Source organism: Melozone crissalis, unplaced genomic scaffold (genome assembly GCF_028551555.1).
Source record: "Melozone crissalis strain CALT ecotype California unplaced genomic scaffold, PUWL_Pcris_2 ptg000029l_1, whole genome shotgun sequence".
NCBI lineage: Eukaryota > Metazoa > Chordata > Aves > Passeriformes > Passerellidae > Melozone > Melozone crissalis.
Genome location: NW_026535807.1, coordinates 12,196,016 through 12,210,100, shown reverse-complemented (window position 1 = coordinate 12,210,100; position 14,085 = coordinate 12,196,016). Strand labels below are relative to the sequence as shown.

Below are 14,085 nucleotides of genomic sequence, written 5' to 3'. Positions count from 1 at the left end.
ACATTCAGTCCTGTGAGCTGATGCTGGGGAATCTCCAGACCCAGTATCCTCCAGTTAGGAAACTGCAGCAGCAGGGGCTGACTGCCAATAGCAGCAATCTGTTAGGAACCTGCCACATGTCAAGAATGGGAATGCAGCACCAGGGTCTAGATTAGGAAAGGCACAGTGCAAAAAACCTGAGTTTTTTGGGGTAAAAAACCCCTTAGGTATACCTTTGGCCCAGAGCCCCCAAGCTGTATTTACATCTGTGTAAGGTAACAGATGGTGCTTCCTACTGCACTTACGTTGATTTTTAACTCCCATTTTGGCTCTCCCTACACACTGGACCTTGCCCAGCAATTAATTCTTCCTCTCTAAATCACATCCAGAACCCACATTTGTACAAGTCCCATCCAACTTGTCTGCATTTTATTTCATAAACCTAAACTCACCTGTACTTGTTCCTCATCCAGCAATTGGAAAGTTCCATGCCCTTTACAACAAAAAACTGGGTATGATTTTCTTTGCATCTCTGTAAATGTGGATGGGATTTTTGTTTTTGTTACTCTACTTTCCCAGACCTCCTGTTAAGGAAAAAGGAAAATCTATTTGCCTCCTATTTGAATTTCCCATCTCTGATTCCTTAAAGAAAGACAGTGCTGCCTCCTGCCTGGCTGTTGTCTCAGGAGGGAGAAGTTTCTTCCACAGTAGCCCCTGCTGTGGACAAACTCATCACTCACAACAATATTACAGAACTAAGGGCACTCAAAACACTGACCTTCTGAAGGGAGCACACTTGGCTCGTTTTAGGCTCTGGATATTGTGAAATGTTTACCTGTGTATTTGATACGTACAAAATCAACCAAGTTCTGCCAGATCCTTCAGACTGGTCTGGCAACTTGAAACTCCTATTGTTCTTTCCCCTGACCATATCTGTTCCAGACAAAGAGGTCTCTTATCCTCCTGTGACAGTACTTGAATTCTTGCACAATTCTTCTATCATTGCTATTTTTGAAAAGTATAATTCAAGCATTAAGTAAAGCACGTGTATGTATCATGATAAAGCAAGCAAGGATGCCAAATATGATTGAGAGGATAAAGAAAAGGGAAGAGAAAAATGGTATGAAAAAACCAAGGGGAAAAATACCCAGTGTGCTAAGGCATCAGAGCTTTCAACATGTCAAATTGTGTGGTTGCTTTATTTCTCATATTCTTGGCACAAAAAGAAAATCGTTTCAAGTCTTCTAACTCCTACCCAGTAAGAGGGAAGGCCTTAAACATTTCAGTTTTGGCAGCTCAGCTTTATTCACAAATCCAATGGCAGCATATGAAATGTAGTTTCTTAAGTCTCCATTCTTGATAAGGGTGGGAAAGACATACTGGACAAGGTGATGTGCAAAGTTTCACCATATTGCACTCAAACTGCCTTTGTCCAGACCTTTATAGAAGGATTTCTTAGACAATAACTGGGCTCTGAATTTTCTTTACTGGCAAACCCCAAACCAATGTTTTAAACAACCTGAGCTATTCTTGCAAGCAATTAAAAAATTAAAATCATGCATGTACTTTATATTTGAGAAATAAATTGTGTCACCATGGTCAAATAAAAGAAAATCCACTCTTTCTTTAGTATTTTGTTCTCTATAGTTAAGCTGGCCATCTGACACACTGAAATAAAGCTTCCTGTATACAAATATTACTTGACTAACTTCCCAGTGCAGCAGAACTTAGCCATTTGTTTGAATATATAAGGTAATGTATACAGAGATATTTCAGTTACTGGAACTCAGGATTTCCTGTCACTACAGAGAATGAGGAACACATTTCTAGGAGTCTCATGCCTGCTCAAGATTTTGAACTTGAGGGACAGCAGCTCAGTTCAGGTACTTGACTTCTGATAGGGAAATGACAAACCACGTTAGTATCTAAACTCCTACGAGACATGAAAACATTGTGGGAATTTCATCTTCCTCCAAAGAACAGGGCTGTATTGTATGTTGTTACTGATACCCAACATTGTCTTCCTGCATCTCAGTGCAAGCTGTAGCCTTAACCCTCATGCAGACTCCATCACTCTTAAATGAGGCTCAAGATCTTCATTACTTTCTGACTTTGAGAAATTATTCATTTCATAGCAGAGTTACACCTACTGATACAAAAACCCAAGCATGATGACTCAGAAATATGAACTTTGTATACCCATGCTGCAACTGAAAAGAATAGAGACTCAACAGAGCTCACCTAAACCTGAATACTTGCTCATTTAAATAATTTAATCTCTACCAAGCAGAATGTTTCCTTCATGGTAATAGGCCTAATTTAAGTATCCACTGTTTCATTTAAAGAGTACGTCTAACTGTGTAACAAGCATTGTTTATTTTAACCTACTGGGACTACAAAAACCAGTTTGTATTTCTGAACAAGGTGTACCTTTTAAGGTTTAATTCAAGGAACTGCATTGCTAGAAATGTGCACATCAACAGCAACTGATCAAATGCATGGGTATATCAGCTTTGGTTAATAAGTAATCAGCAATTCATTAAAGGTGCAGGCAAAACCCTTCTCACCTTACACTGTCTCCTGGGCTTCCATTACACATTGAAGACATTTAAGGACTGTATTCAAAAACTCTGGGATGCTCCCTGCTTACCTGTGCTCACAGTAACAGCACCTCCTAAGAACTTAAACCTCACTTACAGCAGAAGCTGCCCAGGAAGGTGTTCTGAACCAAAACTAGCTTGAGTTTACCAGACCTCGTCACTGGGATTTCTTGTAGCAAGGGTAACCAGACCTGGGTGGAAAATGAGAAGCACTTAGCCTGAAACTGCAACACAATCATGCTCTGGGCTGCTAAAGACATCCAATCAATAGGACAGCACATTTTAGTGGGAAGGTTGAGCAATATTTGCTTCTATACAGCAGACAGGCAACAGAAAAATAGATTCTAAACTACCCATTAGTAGCAGCCTCAAAACACATATTAATTTATGCCTTTTGGACTACAAAGGTGTAAGGGGACAGAAATATGAAAACAGCCAGCAGCAGTTGTGTAGAGATGATTTTTGGGGAGTGATTATCAGCATTATTGTAATATTTGCTATATCCCTGTAAAAACACTCAGGTTACCTTCCCAGCTAGCCACCAACAGAACATGTGACTCTCCTGCTGAGACCCATGTAGGTTTTGACATGTAGATAAAACTATGAAACAGACATGCATGCTTTTCAGGCAGTTCAAATTTGTTTTATTACAATTTTTTAACTGTTAGTATTTTCATATCTGGACATCTTGAAAGGAATTTTAGATTTACAACTTCAAAAGACATTACAGAATTATGTAAGCCCCAATGACAGCTACTCTACTGCACTGTATACAACTTGGTTGCCTCCCTTCCATGTCCCACTCTACACAGCTCCAAACAAGTGAAAATTTGAGACTGGTGTCCATATTCAAGCTGCAGGAAAGCTCAGTATATGGAGAAAGAATAAATGATAATTTGCCTTCAACTATTTCAGGAATCAAGAAGAGAATACACAGAACTATACATTTTATCATTTTATTAGGAATAATTCCAAGTGGGTTATGAAGAAACGAATCCATTGAGTTTGATGACTTTTCCAAAATTTCCTTATGAAGATATGTTCACCAACAAACAGTAAAACTTCAGCAGAACTATTATACACTGGGCAAAAATAGTCAGGCTGATACCAAAAAGCAACATGCAACATAAAAAAAAGATACAATATAAAGGAAGACAATCTGCTGAATATTAAAAACAACCTCAACATGAGCTCTTCGCAACCAGCACAGAACTATTCTACCCATCAAATCCAATTCACACAAAGGCAAGTTGGGCTGACAGAACCAAAGGATCAATAAAATGATCCTCAGTGCAGTAGATTTGTATAGTGTTTTAGAGCATTTCCTTGGCTTGGAACAAGCAGAATTAGGAAATCTTTTTGGCAAGGGAGAGAAATAAATACATACGGAATGCTACATTTTTAAATCAGCAGACTGTCCGAGGAATGAAACAGGGCATCAGTAAACTAAGAGTAGCAGGGAGAAAAAAAAATTAAAACATTAATTTATTGGGGCTCAAAGAGTATTCAAAACAGATCTTAAAGATGTCACAATAACTATATTCAGGCATTTAGGCTAACAAGGGGAATAAAATCAGAAGATACACTTTTTCCAAGTTAAGGAGATTTTTACCCAAGCATATTGCTACCTTTGCAACATGTAGCTCGGTAAACAATAAATTGGCAACGAAACAAGTTGAAACGCTGTAATATCCTGCCCAAATATCAGTTCCAGATACTGTAATAACCAAGATGCAAACTAATTTTGTTGTAACAAGCCTAGACCACTTATATCAAACATGTCCCTGGTGAAAGAGTCATCCAGTTGGAATTAGCGTTTTGAGAGTTCATTTGACAGCCAGTCAAGTCCCTCATACAGACCAGTTCCTTGCGTAGCACAGGTAGCCTGGACATACCACTGTTAATGCAGAACACAAAAATTCAATTTAAATACTGACAAAATGCAAGCTAAGTTATGACAGTGTGACACTCTTTAGTGCTGTTAGAATTGTGTGTGTTATACCAGTGTTTTGTGCTGTAAGTAGAATCAAGATTGAATAAATGGTATTTTAAAAAATTTTGAGAAGTACATGCAGTGTAGAGGAGGTTCAGACATTATCTGGAAATTCAAGTGCTGGCCTAGTAAAGGCTACAACATAGCTTAAGGCATCAAGAAACAAACACAGAACTTGTATTTGGTCTACATGCTGAAAACTACTTCTCATCTCTGAAAGACTGCATTTTGGGAAGTGAGTGTGGAATTATCTACACGAATGGACCTCTGAAACAGCTTCTATGGTCAGGATCTTAGTGTGCCAACACAGACACTCAGATTACAAAAGGTGGGATGGCTCATGGGAAGCCAACCTGTGCCTCTAAAACTTGAGCAGATGAAATCTAATGTTCTGGAAGCTACGTAATTTCCTCCTGGAGGTGGGAATGCAGAATGCATTTGCTCTCCCAGAGTACTGAGAAAACAGGAAATCCCATCACATACTTTGTGAAATGCTGGATGTCTGCATTTCAATGACAGACTGGAGTGTTTGTATGTTTTCAGAAAAAGGTGAGAAATGAAACACCTTTAACAGCTGAACACACTGGATTATACTTCTAAATCACTTATTTTGAACAAGGACCTGAATGATGCATTATGAAGTTTAACAGTAGGTGTGTGCATCTTTCTACAGAAAGAGGTGAAAACTACCCTTTCCCTTAGAGGAACTTTACATTTCTGATAAATAACAGAGGGAGCAAAGAGTTGAGCAGTGAGGAAGCTGAGCACTTACAGTTCTGTTACGCAGAGACTGAAGGCCTAGTTTGTCTGTCATTTCACTGATTGCCATGGCATTGGGCAGGTCCTGTTTGTTTGCGAACAGGAGCAGCACTGCATCTCGCAGCTCATCCTCCTGAAGCTAACACAAAAAACAGGCATGTTATTCAATTGCCTCAGTTAAATAAGTCAGTTACTTCAACAAACACTAAAAAAATCTAAATACTGATTTAAGGGTTGTAAACATTTTCATTCTTACTCCTGAAGTCACTAGTAAGTATTGAGTGAAATTCAACTAGTACACAACAGAACTCCTGCAATTAAGGAAGTCACCTTTCAATTTAAAAAGTTTAAATTTATGGGCATCTTGCTGGTGAAATATCCTCCAGCATCAATCTGTTCTTCTAAAACTCTTTTCCCGCTGCATTCCTATCAAGGTTTCATGAATGAAAGGTTCAGACACATTACTGGCTCTCCACAGAGTGGAAATTACAACTCGGTGCACTGTGTGACCCAGAATTAAAACCTCAATACAATACACACTCCCTCAATACAATACAGACTCCCTAAAACTGTAAAATCCAAAATCTCTTAGGGAACCTGACAAACATTCAAAAATAGAACAAATCAGTCCAACAATTATACCTCAGAAGATATTGATATTTACCATTTTCTGCAGTTCTTCTGCTGCTTCCTGGATTCTCTCTCTGTCATTGCTGTCTACCACAAAAATGAGGCCCTATAGAAAGTTAAGCAGATTTGAAAAAAACAATGTAAATGTGCAGCACTATTCTTAAACCACCAAAATACTCATATTGAATATTGTGATTGCTTACCTAAGAAAGGGGACAAATTTAACAGAAATTTCTGTTTAAACAATGCATGATGTGTGTGTGAACAATTACCTATGTCTCAGCTTCAAAATAAAGTTAGGGGGAAAAAAATGCAGCAAAATCACATTAACTCTTCCCCCTCCCCTTTCACTCACTGTATTAAAAATCACAAGTGCTTCACCATCTCATATTTACCTGAAAAAGCCCACACCCTTTAAAGTAATGCCTGAATTTGTTTGAAAAGGTTTGTATCAAACAGTACTTCTAATGGCATCTCTTGTTATTCAAGTGCTCTTACACAATTTACTCTTTTAACCTTTCAGCTGAAAAACTTGCTTTTATCATTGTCTTCAAGGAAAGAGAAGTATCTTCTAGGAGTATTTAGTAACAGGACAGTAATAAGGAACTGAAAATAAATATTGCTCTATTCACAACAGTATGGTGGTGCAAGGTCCCTTTAGTCAATCCAGACCTCTATATTTTTCTGCACCAATCATATGCATCCTGCTGCACACAAATATCATGGAAACAATTCTATATTAAACACAAAAAACCCCAAACAAACTCACTGCAGAAGTTTTCTGATACTATTAAGCAACTTACCTCACTACCTGTCAACCAAAGGTATCACATTCCTGTCCCAAAAACTGACAATAGTCACATCATTGTGAAGCTAGCACTTTTCAATCAACTGGTAACAAGATCTTTTACCATATTTTAGAGGCTCAGCTTACTAAAAACACTCACTTAGCATAGTAAAAGCTGTATATTTTAAAAGTTCCTCACAACAAACCAGTTGCAAAACAATTGCAACAAATTCTACAAAACACAATGAGGCTTTACAAAGTAGGTCTTTAACTACTGCCATACTCTTACCTGTGTGTTTTGGAAATAATGCCTCCAAAGAGGTCTAATTTTATCTTGACCACCAACATCCCAGACTGTGAAACAAATGTTTTTATATTCTACCGTCTCCACATTAAAACCTAAAAATGAAGGAGTTCAGTAATTAGAAATAGTTAATTCTAGTGTTAAAACATAATTCTAACCATGTTACACATTTCCCAAATATGTATAAAATGGCTTATCAATACTGAACTGATAAATCAAGAAGAAAATTGACTGAAGGGGGAAAAAACATGAATCACTTAAATCCAAGCCCAAGTGGCTGAGCAAATCTTTCAGCCAAACTGTGAGACTCATGGTGTTTGGGGGAAGTGGTGCTATTGATCTGGTTCCTGTCCTCCTGTGCATCTGCTACTGGCCACAGTATGTACGTGGATTCTGGTCTGGATGTCTCTTTGGTCTGACACAGTTATGTTATGGCGCTGCCAGACAGTCATGTTTGTCTTGATTCTTATTCTACTACAAAGACAGTAAATCCCTGCACTCTTCAGAGGCCTGTCAGGTTTAAAATAACAAGAATAAAGATATAAGAACTGGTGATCTTACCAATAGTGGGAATTGTGGTGACAATTTCTCCTAGTTTCAGTTTATAAAGAATGGTTGTCTTACCAGCAGCATCCAAACCAACTAGAAGGAAGAGAAAAATTGCTTTAGTTCACAAACTGAACTATAACCTGCTAATTTCAAAGCTTGTCATTTTACATGCAGAGTATTAGGGGGTTTTTAGTGAGAACAGCTTTTTAAACACTGTTAACTCATTTCTGAGAAACTACTGTATGTTCTTGCCCATCTCCTCTACCCAGCGCTGAGAGAGAACAAGTCATGAAGAAAACAAGCTCAATAAGATGCCTCCATTCACAACCTAGAGGCTCACAAGTTTTAAGTAACCTTCCTTAGTATTTGTGTTAATTAAGCTTTATCATTCATGTTGAAAGTTTCTTCTGTGTAAATCAGGAAGATTTAAAAAGCCTGGCAGCAATCTACAAGCAGCACACGGTTTCTAACTGATCACACGTTTGTTCCCTAAGCTGGGGAAGGCCTCCCCTACTCAACCTCCTGCAAAGCTCAGCTTCACAGGCACTCCTGCACCAACCCAAGCTGGCACTACACACAAAGACACTTCTTGTCCCTTATTCCAGCCTCTCTTCCCTTTGCTAAAACATTTCTTAAGTACTGAAAAAACCACGAACATCAGGCAGCTCTCATCATCCCTCCACATATACCACAAGGGCTGTAGGTGTTCATCAGAATATCATTTCCATACAGTGAGATCCACTAGGATGCTTCCATTAGGAGTCTCCTCCTAATGACTGTTGGTCATTACAGAAGACATTCTGCACTTAAATTTGCTGTTCTGTTTCTAAAACAAAACCTGAGCTTGCTGTTTCTCAATGTAAGCTATGTGGTAAATATGGGACACTTCAGAAATAAAATAAAACTAAGCCTAAAAGACATTTTTTTAGACATATCACCAACACTGCAAGCATATACTGTCGTTTTCTAAAACTGTTTGTGAAACTGCTTATTGTTAAGCATTTTGGAACACATAAATGTAACTCAAAATAGAATTCTTTAATTTAGAACCCAATACCTAACACACAAGCACCTCCATAAACAGCAGGTACTAAACACCACAGCACAAAATGTCTCTTTTGTCAGTAACATTTGCCCAAGCAAAAATACCTCCCATCAGAAGAGTTAATTAATGCTTTTGCAAGAAACCAAATGCTATCCTCACTTTATAAGCATGACACACATTCTTAAGCATTCTGAGTTAAGTTCCTACTCTGCAACTGCAATATATTGAGCTTTAAGTGGTTTGGTGACTTGCCTATTAATAACACAACTGTTTCCTTAGCATCACAAAAAAAGGGGGATTCAAAATTACCTGCTCATTCAGAATGAAACCAAACTCTGCAAAAACCTCCTTTTTCTCAAGATACAAACTGCTGTTGCAGCAAACTAATTTAAAACACCTTATCTATAAGTGTCCTATATTCTAATTGTGTGCATAAGATTAAACGTGCCAATGCAGCTTCTTTGGTAATGTCACTGCACGTTAAAAAAAAAAGTTGTTTTAATTCTTAATGTCATGACAGCACAAAAGAAAGGGTGTGGGGTGGAAATCTACCATCAAAACCAAAGTTCCTTGACTCTAAACCTGCTCCAAATGAAATGTAAGGGGTTTGAGTCTGCTATTGTTTAAGTGTTGGTTTCCTTTAAAACCACACACAAATATGAAGAAAAAAACTCACAGTGCAGCAGAAATTACACAAGACTTGCAAGCCATGAAACTTGTAAATGCCACAATTTTCCCCACACCAGTTAAGTGTCAGGTCACCTCACAAAGCCCTCTAAGCTGACTTCAGAACCCTCAAATACTGCAGCTATGCTGAAAACCAATGTTTTTAACAGTACAGTGCTTGAAACCCAACACTATTTTCATGAAGTTCAACCTCAAGTGAGCACTTGTAGGACTCAGACCTTCTTAAGTACATATAATGCCTGTACATGATATGATAGGGTTTTTTCCCAGTAAATTAATAATAAGATAATTTAGTGAACCAATTAGAGTTACAACTACTACTCAAAACTCTTCTCTTATTGCTTCCCACCAAAAAAATTACTGTTATCAATATAATAAACACTGACAAGATCTTTAAAAATTACCAATGTAAGAAAGATGCAACTGTCTACACAAACTGCTCGAGTGTATTTGAGGTTTACACTAACAGCACAGATACAGACAAAGAAAAAAGCTAATCTCATTGCAAAGTATGTACACAGGATATCAAGATCCACTTGAAGACATGAGTCAGAGTTAAGAAATTAGAAACTAGTAGAGAATTTTAAACCACTTGCCATATTATGAAAATATTGCCCCAGTTACCCACTGTACCCTGGTGCACCTCGGTGGTGCTGGCAGAAGGCTGCAGTGCCTGTGCAAGCACAAAGCCCAGACTCTGCTTAAATCCACTCTTGCCACAACTCTTGGTTAAGCTGTTGGACTTTGCACCGAGGCAGGCTGAGTTACAGGGTTATGGGTTCGTGTTTTCTTCTTCTGATTTCACACTTGAGGCAGAAGCTTAACTGAGGGAAGGACCTTACACAAATCCCCATGACCCTATTTGCAAAACTCTCCTCTTTTGGCCAAACTGCAAATGTTATGAAGTCTAAAGAAGCAAGTCATAAAAAGCATAGCCTCCATTCATATTTCTGACTCCAATCTGTAATTTAAAAAAATTTCAGAGCATTAAATCACATTTAATCTTCTGGTGGGAAGTGTAACTACTGCTTTCAGTAATCCAAGAATAAACAGGTTTACATTTGCACTGGAACACTAAATGTAAACCTATGAGCTACTGCCACAACATAAACTTCACCAAGATTAAAAGTCACATCTTAAATCCCCAAACAAAGTAAATTCCCAATTCTACATTTTCACTGATTCTACTGCCTGACTGACCATTGTCAAGACCAAGGTGTAAGAGACTCAATGAAGGGTTAAGCAATTGTACTGCAAAGCACCAAGATTACAATGAAGTACAATGGGAAATGCAGATCTGTACGTGCAAGCATTCACCTAAAACTGAATCAAACATCCTCTTCCTCTAGCTGGAGAAAAAATATCTACAATGCTTTCAGGTGCTGCTAAAATCACTGTGGTTCTAAGCCCTTTACTCCTCTTAAAGAGTGCTTTATTCACAGTCAGTTGTTTTTCTAAATCTCAAGCTTCTAGTTCACTTGTCCCTGGGTAAATCATCCCTGATCACATCACATTCCTCATTAACCAACTTCCTACTCTGAGCACTGGTGGCTGAATATCAGGCTGCCTCTCTTATCACAGCACAAAACTTCAGAAAAACTACAGAAAGCCAACAGCATGCACACCAACAGGTCTAAAACAACACCTGCCCAAATAAAAACCAGCTAAATTATTATCATCTGTTGCAGTGGCACAATTTCCAAAGAATCTGCCATTTTCCACCCAATGTATTTAATAATTACCTTTGTATTTGAAGCTCCTGAGCAGTCACTCTATCAGTTAACACTTGCACAGCTACACCCAGACACAGAACACTAAATTATGATACTGAAAGGTGCACAATGAATGGGTGTCTTTTTTCCAAGGACAAAAAACCATTGGTGAAGAGTTTCACAGACAGGTACATGGAGGGTCAGGACTCTGTTTCTACTCCTGATGTCCCAGTTGCTGAATCTGACTTTCAGACATTCAGCCCTATCCCACAGTCCTTTCTTTTCCCTCATGTTATGCCTATTTATAAAGAAAATACATGAATCTTCTTTTCATGCATTTCTTTCAAATAGCAACTTAATATTTTAGAAAAATACTTACTTATACTAGTATACTTAAAAAACCCCCAACGTTTCAGTAACAGTATAACATTAAATATCCACTTCATATCATAAACAGAATTTGAGAACATAAAAAATAAGTGAGTGCTGTTGGTAATGGTCCCTGATGAGAAATACTCAAATTCTGCAGAACTCAATTACATAAAGTCTGTGTTAGGAGCCAAATTAATTCTAATTAATCTTCAAGTCTGCAGAAAAGAAGAAAGCTGTGAAAAGGAAGTTATAAATTAATTGTCTGTTGGTATCAACTCACATAATATTTTTCCCCTAAGTACTTTACCCCATGAAGTTATTTCTTAATTGGTGTTCTACATATGGAAACTTAAAAAGTTTGCCCTTGTAGACCCCCATTTTCAAACCATACACTGAACATTATAACCTTAAGGAAAAGTTTTAATTCTATCCCATTATTTATTCAGACATCTCTCCTCAAAGTGCTGACAGATGATGAAGAATGCTATGAAGGGATCAGTTTTAGTGTTACAGTTATACACAAATTAGGTCATGTTCAGTGTAACATTCTGCTCTAAACATCCAGTTTATGTCCTATAACAGACTCTCACCACAACATACCCCAAGTTGCACTCTCCCATGCTACCTAACAAAAACAGTGCTGTCCTGTGCCCTGATCCAGCCCTGCATTTTAATACAAGGCCTGAAAATAAAAATTTTTAATAAATACAAAAATAAATTCATTTGAACCAACTGCTAGAAAATGCACCTTCCAAAGCCATCTCTAACCTAAATTCAACCTGATTTCCTACCAATGAAGAGCCCTGCAAACAGTTTAGATCTGCATGACATCACTTTCCTGTTTTCAGTACTTTGCAAAAAGTAACAGAACTACAAGTACCACAGACTCTGTCTCATCCTACATCCTACAGTGAAGCTCACTTGGAGACTTGACTTCATTCATTAAGAGTCTGGCTCTTAGGGAGACAACCAAATCACCTCCTTGAAACCAACACATGTACTAAGTTGTCTTGAAGACTAAAATGACTCAGATTATTTTGAAATGGATGAGAGTCTCTAATTTCAAAGAGTTAAGATACAATAAAAATGACTGGGTATGCAATAACAAACTTTACCATCACAAAATAGATGGAGAACTTGAAAGATTATAATTTTTAAAAGCTGCACTACTGTGTCTGCTGTGCATATCCAGGCAGCACTAAGGATGGGTGTGTGCCAGGAAGTTTCACAGTTAGAGCCCACTCTCCTTGCTGGCTACATCCAAATGAGCACTTTATTCAGTTCCTTAGGACAAGCTACTTCAGTCAACGATCATGAACCAAATTTCATTCAATTTGGTAACAGAATCTGAGAAAAATCGGAGGCTAATAACTGTTTGTACATAAAGCTTACAGGGGTGGGTAGGTGGGTGGAAGAAGGCAGGGAAGAACTCGAAGCGGAGGAGGAAATACCAATGCAGTATGTGCTGGCTTTGACCTTTTGAACTATAATCTGAAAGTGAGAATCTTCAAGAGCCACTGGCTTCAACTCCTACACAGCCCGTATCAAGAGAACAGATAATTTCAAAATAAATGGATATTAAAATTAAATTATTATGGGGGCAGACAGTAAAACTAAGCAAGCACTGCAAGAGCTGCCTAGAGGGTTTTATCGGTTTGTACACGAGGCACAAAACTAATGCCCACGGAGGCTGTACCGAAACGCCCTTTCACGAGAGCCAGGATACAGCACTACAGCTCCCTACAGCTGCCGAAAATCGGCCATTATACGGCAGTCCTCACGCCCCTGTGCCGCACACACCAGGCTTTGTCACATCCAGCCCGCGGAGCCGCAGCGCCGGGCCAGGAGGGCACGGCCGGGCCGCGGGGCTCGCTGGGCGCCCGGCCCGGGGACAGCGGCCCTGCCCGGCCGCAATCCCAGCTTTGTTCCAGCTGCGGGAACGGGGCTCGGCCTCGCCGGGACCGGGGAGCGGCGGGCGAGGCAGGGAGGGGAACGGGCACACGGCGGGAGAAAAGGAAGGGCAAATACAGCCCGATGCTCACCCCCTCCGCTCCCCGCCGCTCTCCCAGCGCCCCCCCAGCCCATGGGACGGGCAGAGCGCGGTGTCCGCGCCCCGCAGTCCGGGACGGGGCGATTCCCCCGCCGTGACCCGCGGCCCTCCCGCGGCCTCCCCTCCCCCCTCCGGCGGGACTCGGCTGCGCGGCCCCAGCCGGCCCGGGCTCTGCACTGGCCCTCACCCATAAGGATGCGCATCTGCTTCTTGCCGAAGAGGCGCGAGAAAAGCGAGGAGATGGTGAGGCCCATGGCGGCTTCGGCGGCGCTGGGCGGCGGCGGGGGAGCGCTGAGGGAAGGAGGGCAGAAGGGAGCGCGGCCCGGCCGGTGTACGCGCACGGATCTCTCCGCGCGCGAGGCGAGCCCGGCAGCGGCGGCGGGTGCTCTGTGACCGGGGACCTCGTTCGGTCTCTGCCACGTCACGCTCGCCGCGGCCGCCCCGGCTCCAACGCGGACACGATCACGTCACGCTCGCCACATCCCCCGGCCGCGGCACCGCCCTCCGCCACACGGCCGCGGCGCGGCGGGGACCACGACTCCCGGCATGCCCCGCGCAGCTCTGCGCCTCGCGCTCATTTGCCATCGCCGCGGGGCACCACGGGGGATGTAGGCGGGC

General features: G+C 40.6%; 1 protein-coding gene across 1 annotated transcript; it reads right to left on the bottom strand.

The window, feature by feature from the left end:
• Positions 1 to 3,521: 3,521 nt before the first annotated feature.
• Positions 3,522 to 13,942, bottom strand: ARF4 (ADP ribosylation factor 4). The gene is made up of 6 exons (XM_054280832.1): positions 13,655 to 13,942; positions 7,614 to 7,694; positions 7,038 to 7,147; positions 5,996 to 6,067; positions 5,345 to 5,470; positions 3,522 to 4,476 (listed from the first exon to the last, which is right to left on the bottom strand). The coding sequence occupies exons 1-6, from the start codon at positions 13,719 to 13,721 to the stop codon at positions 4,390 to 4,392; spliced, it is 543 nt and encodes a 180-aa protein (XP_054136807.1). The 5' UTR covers positions 13,722 to 13,942; the 3' UTR covers positions 3,522 to 4,389.
• Between the last annotated feature and the right edge of the window lie 143 nt (positions 13,943 to 14,085).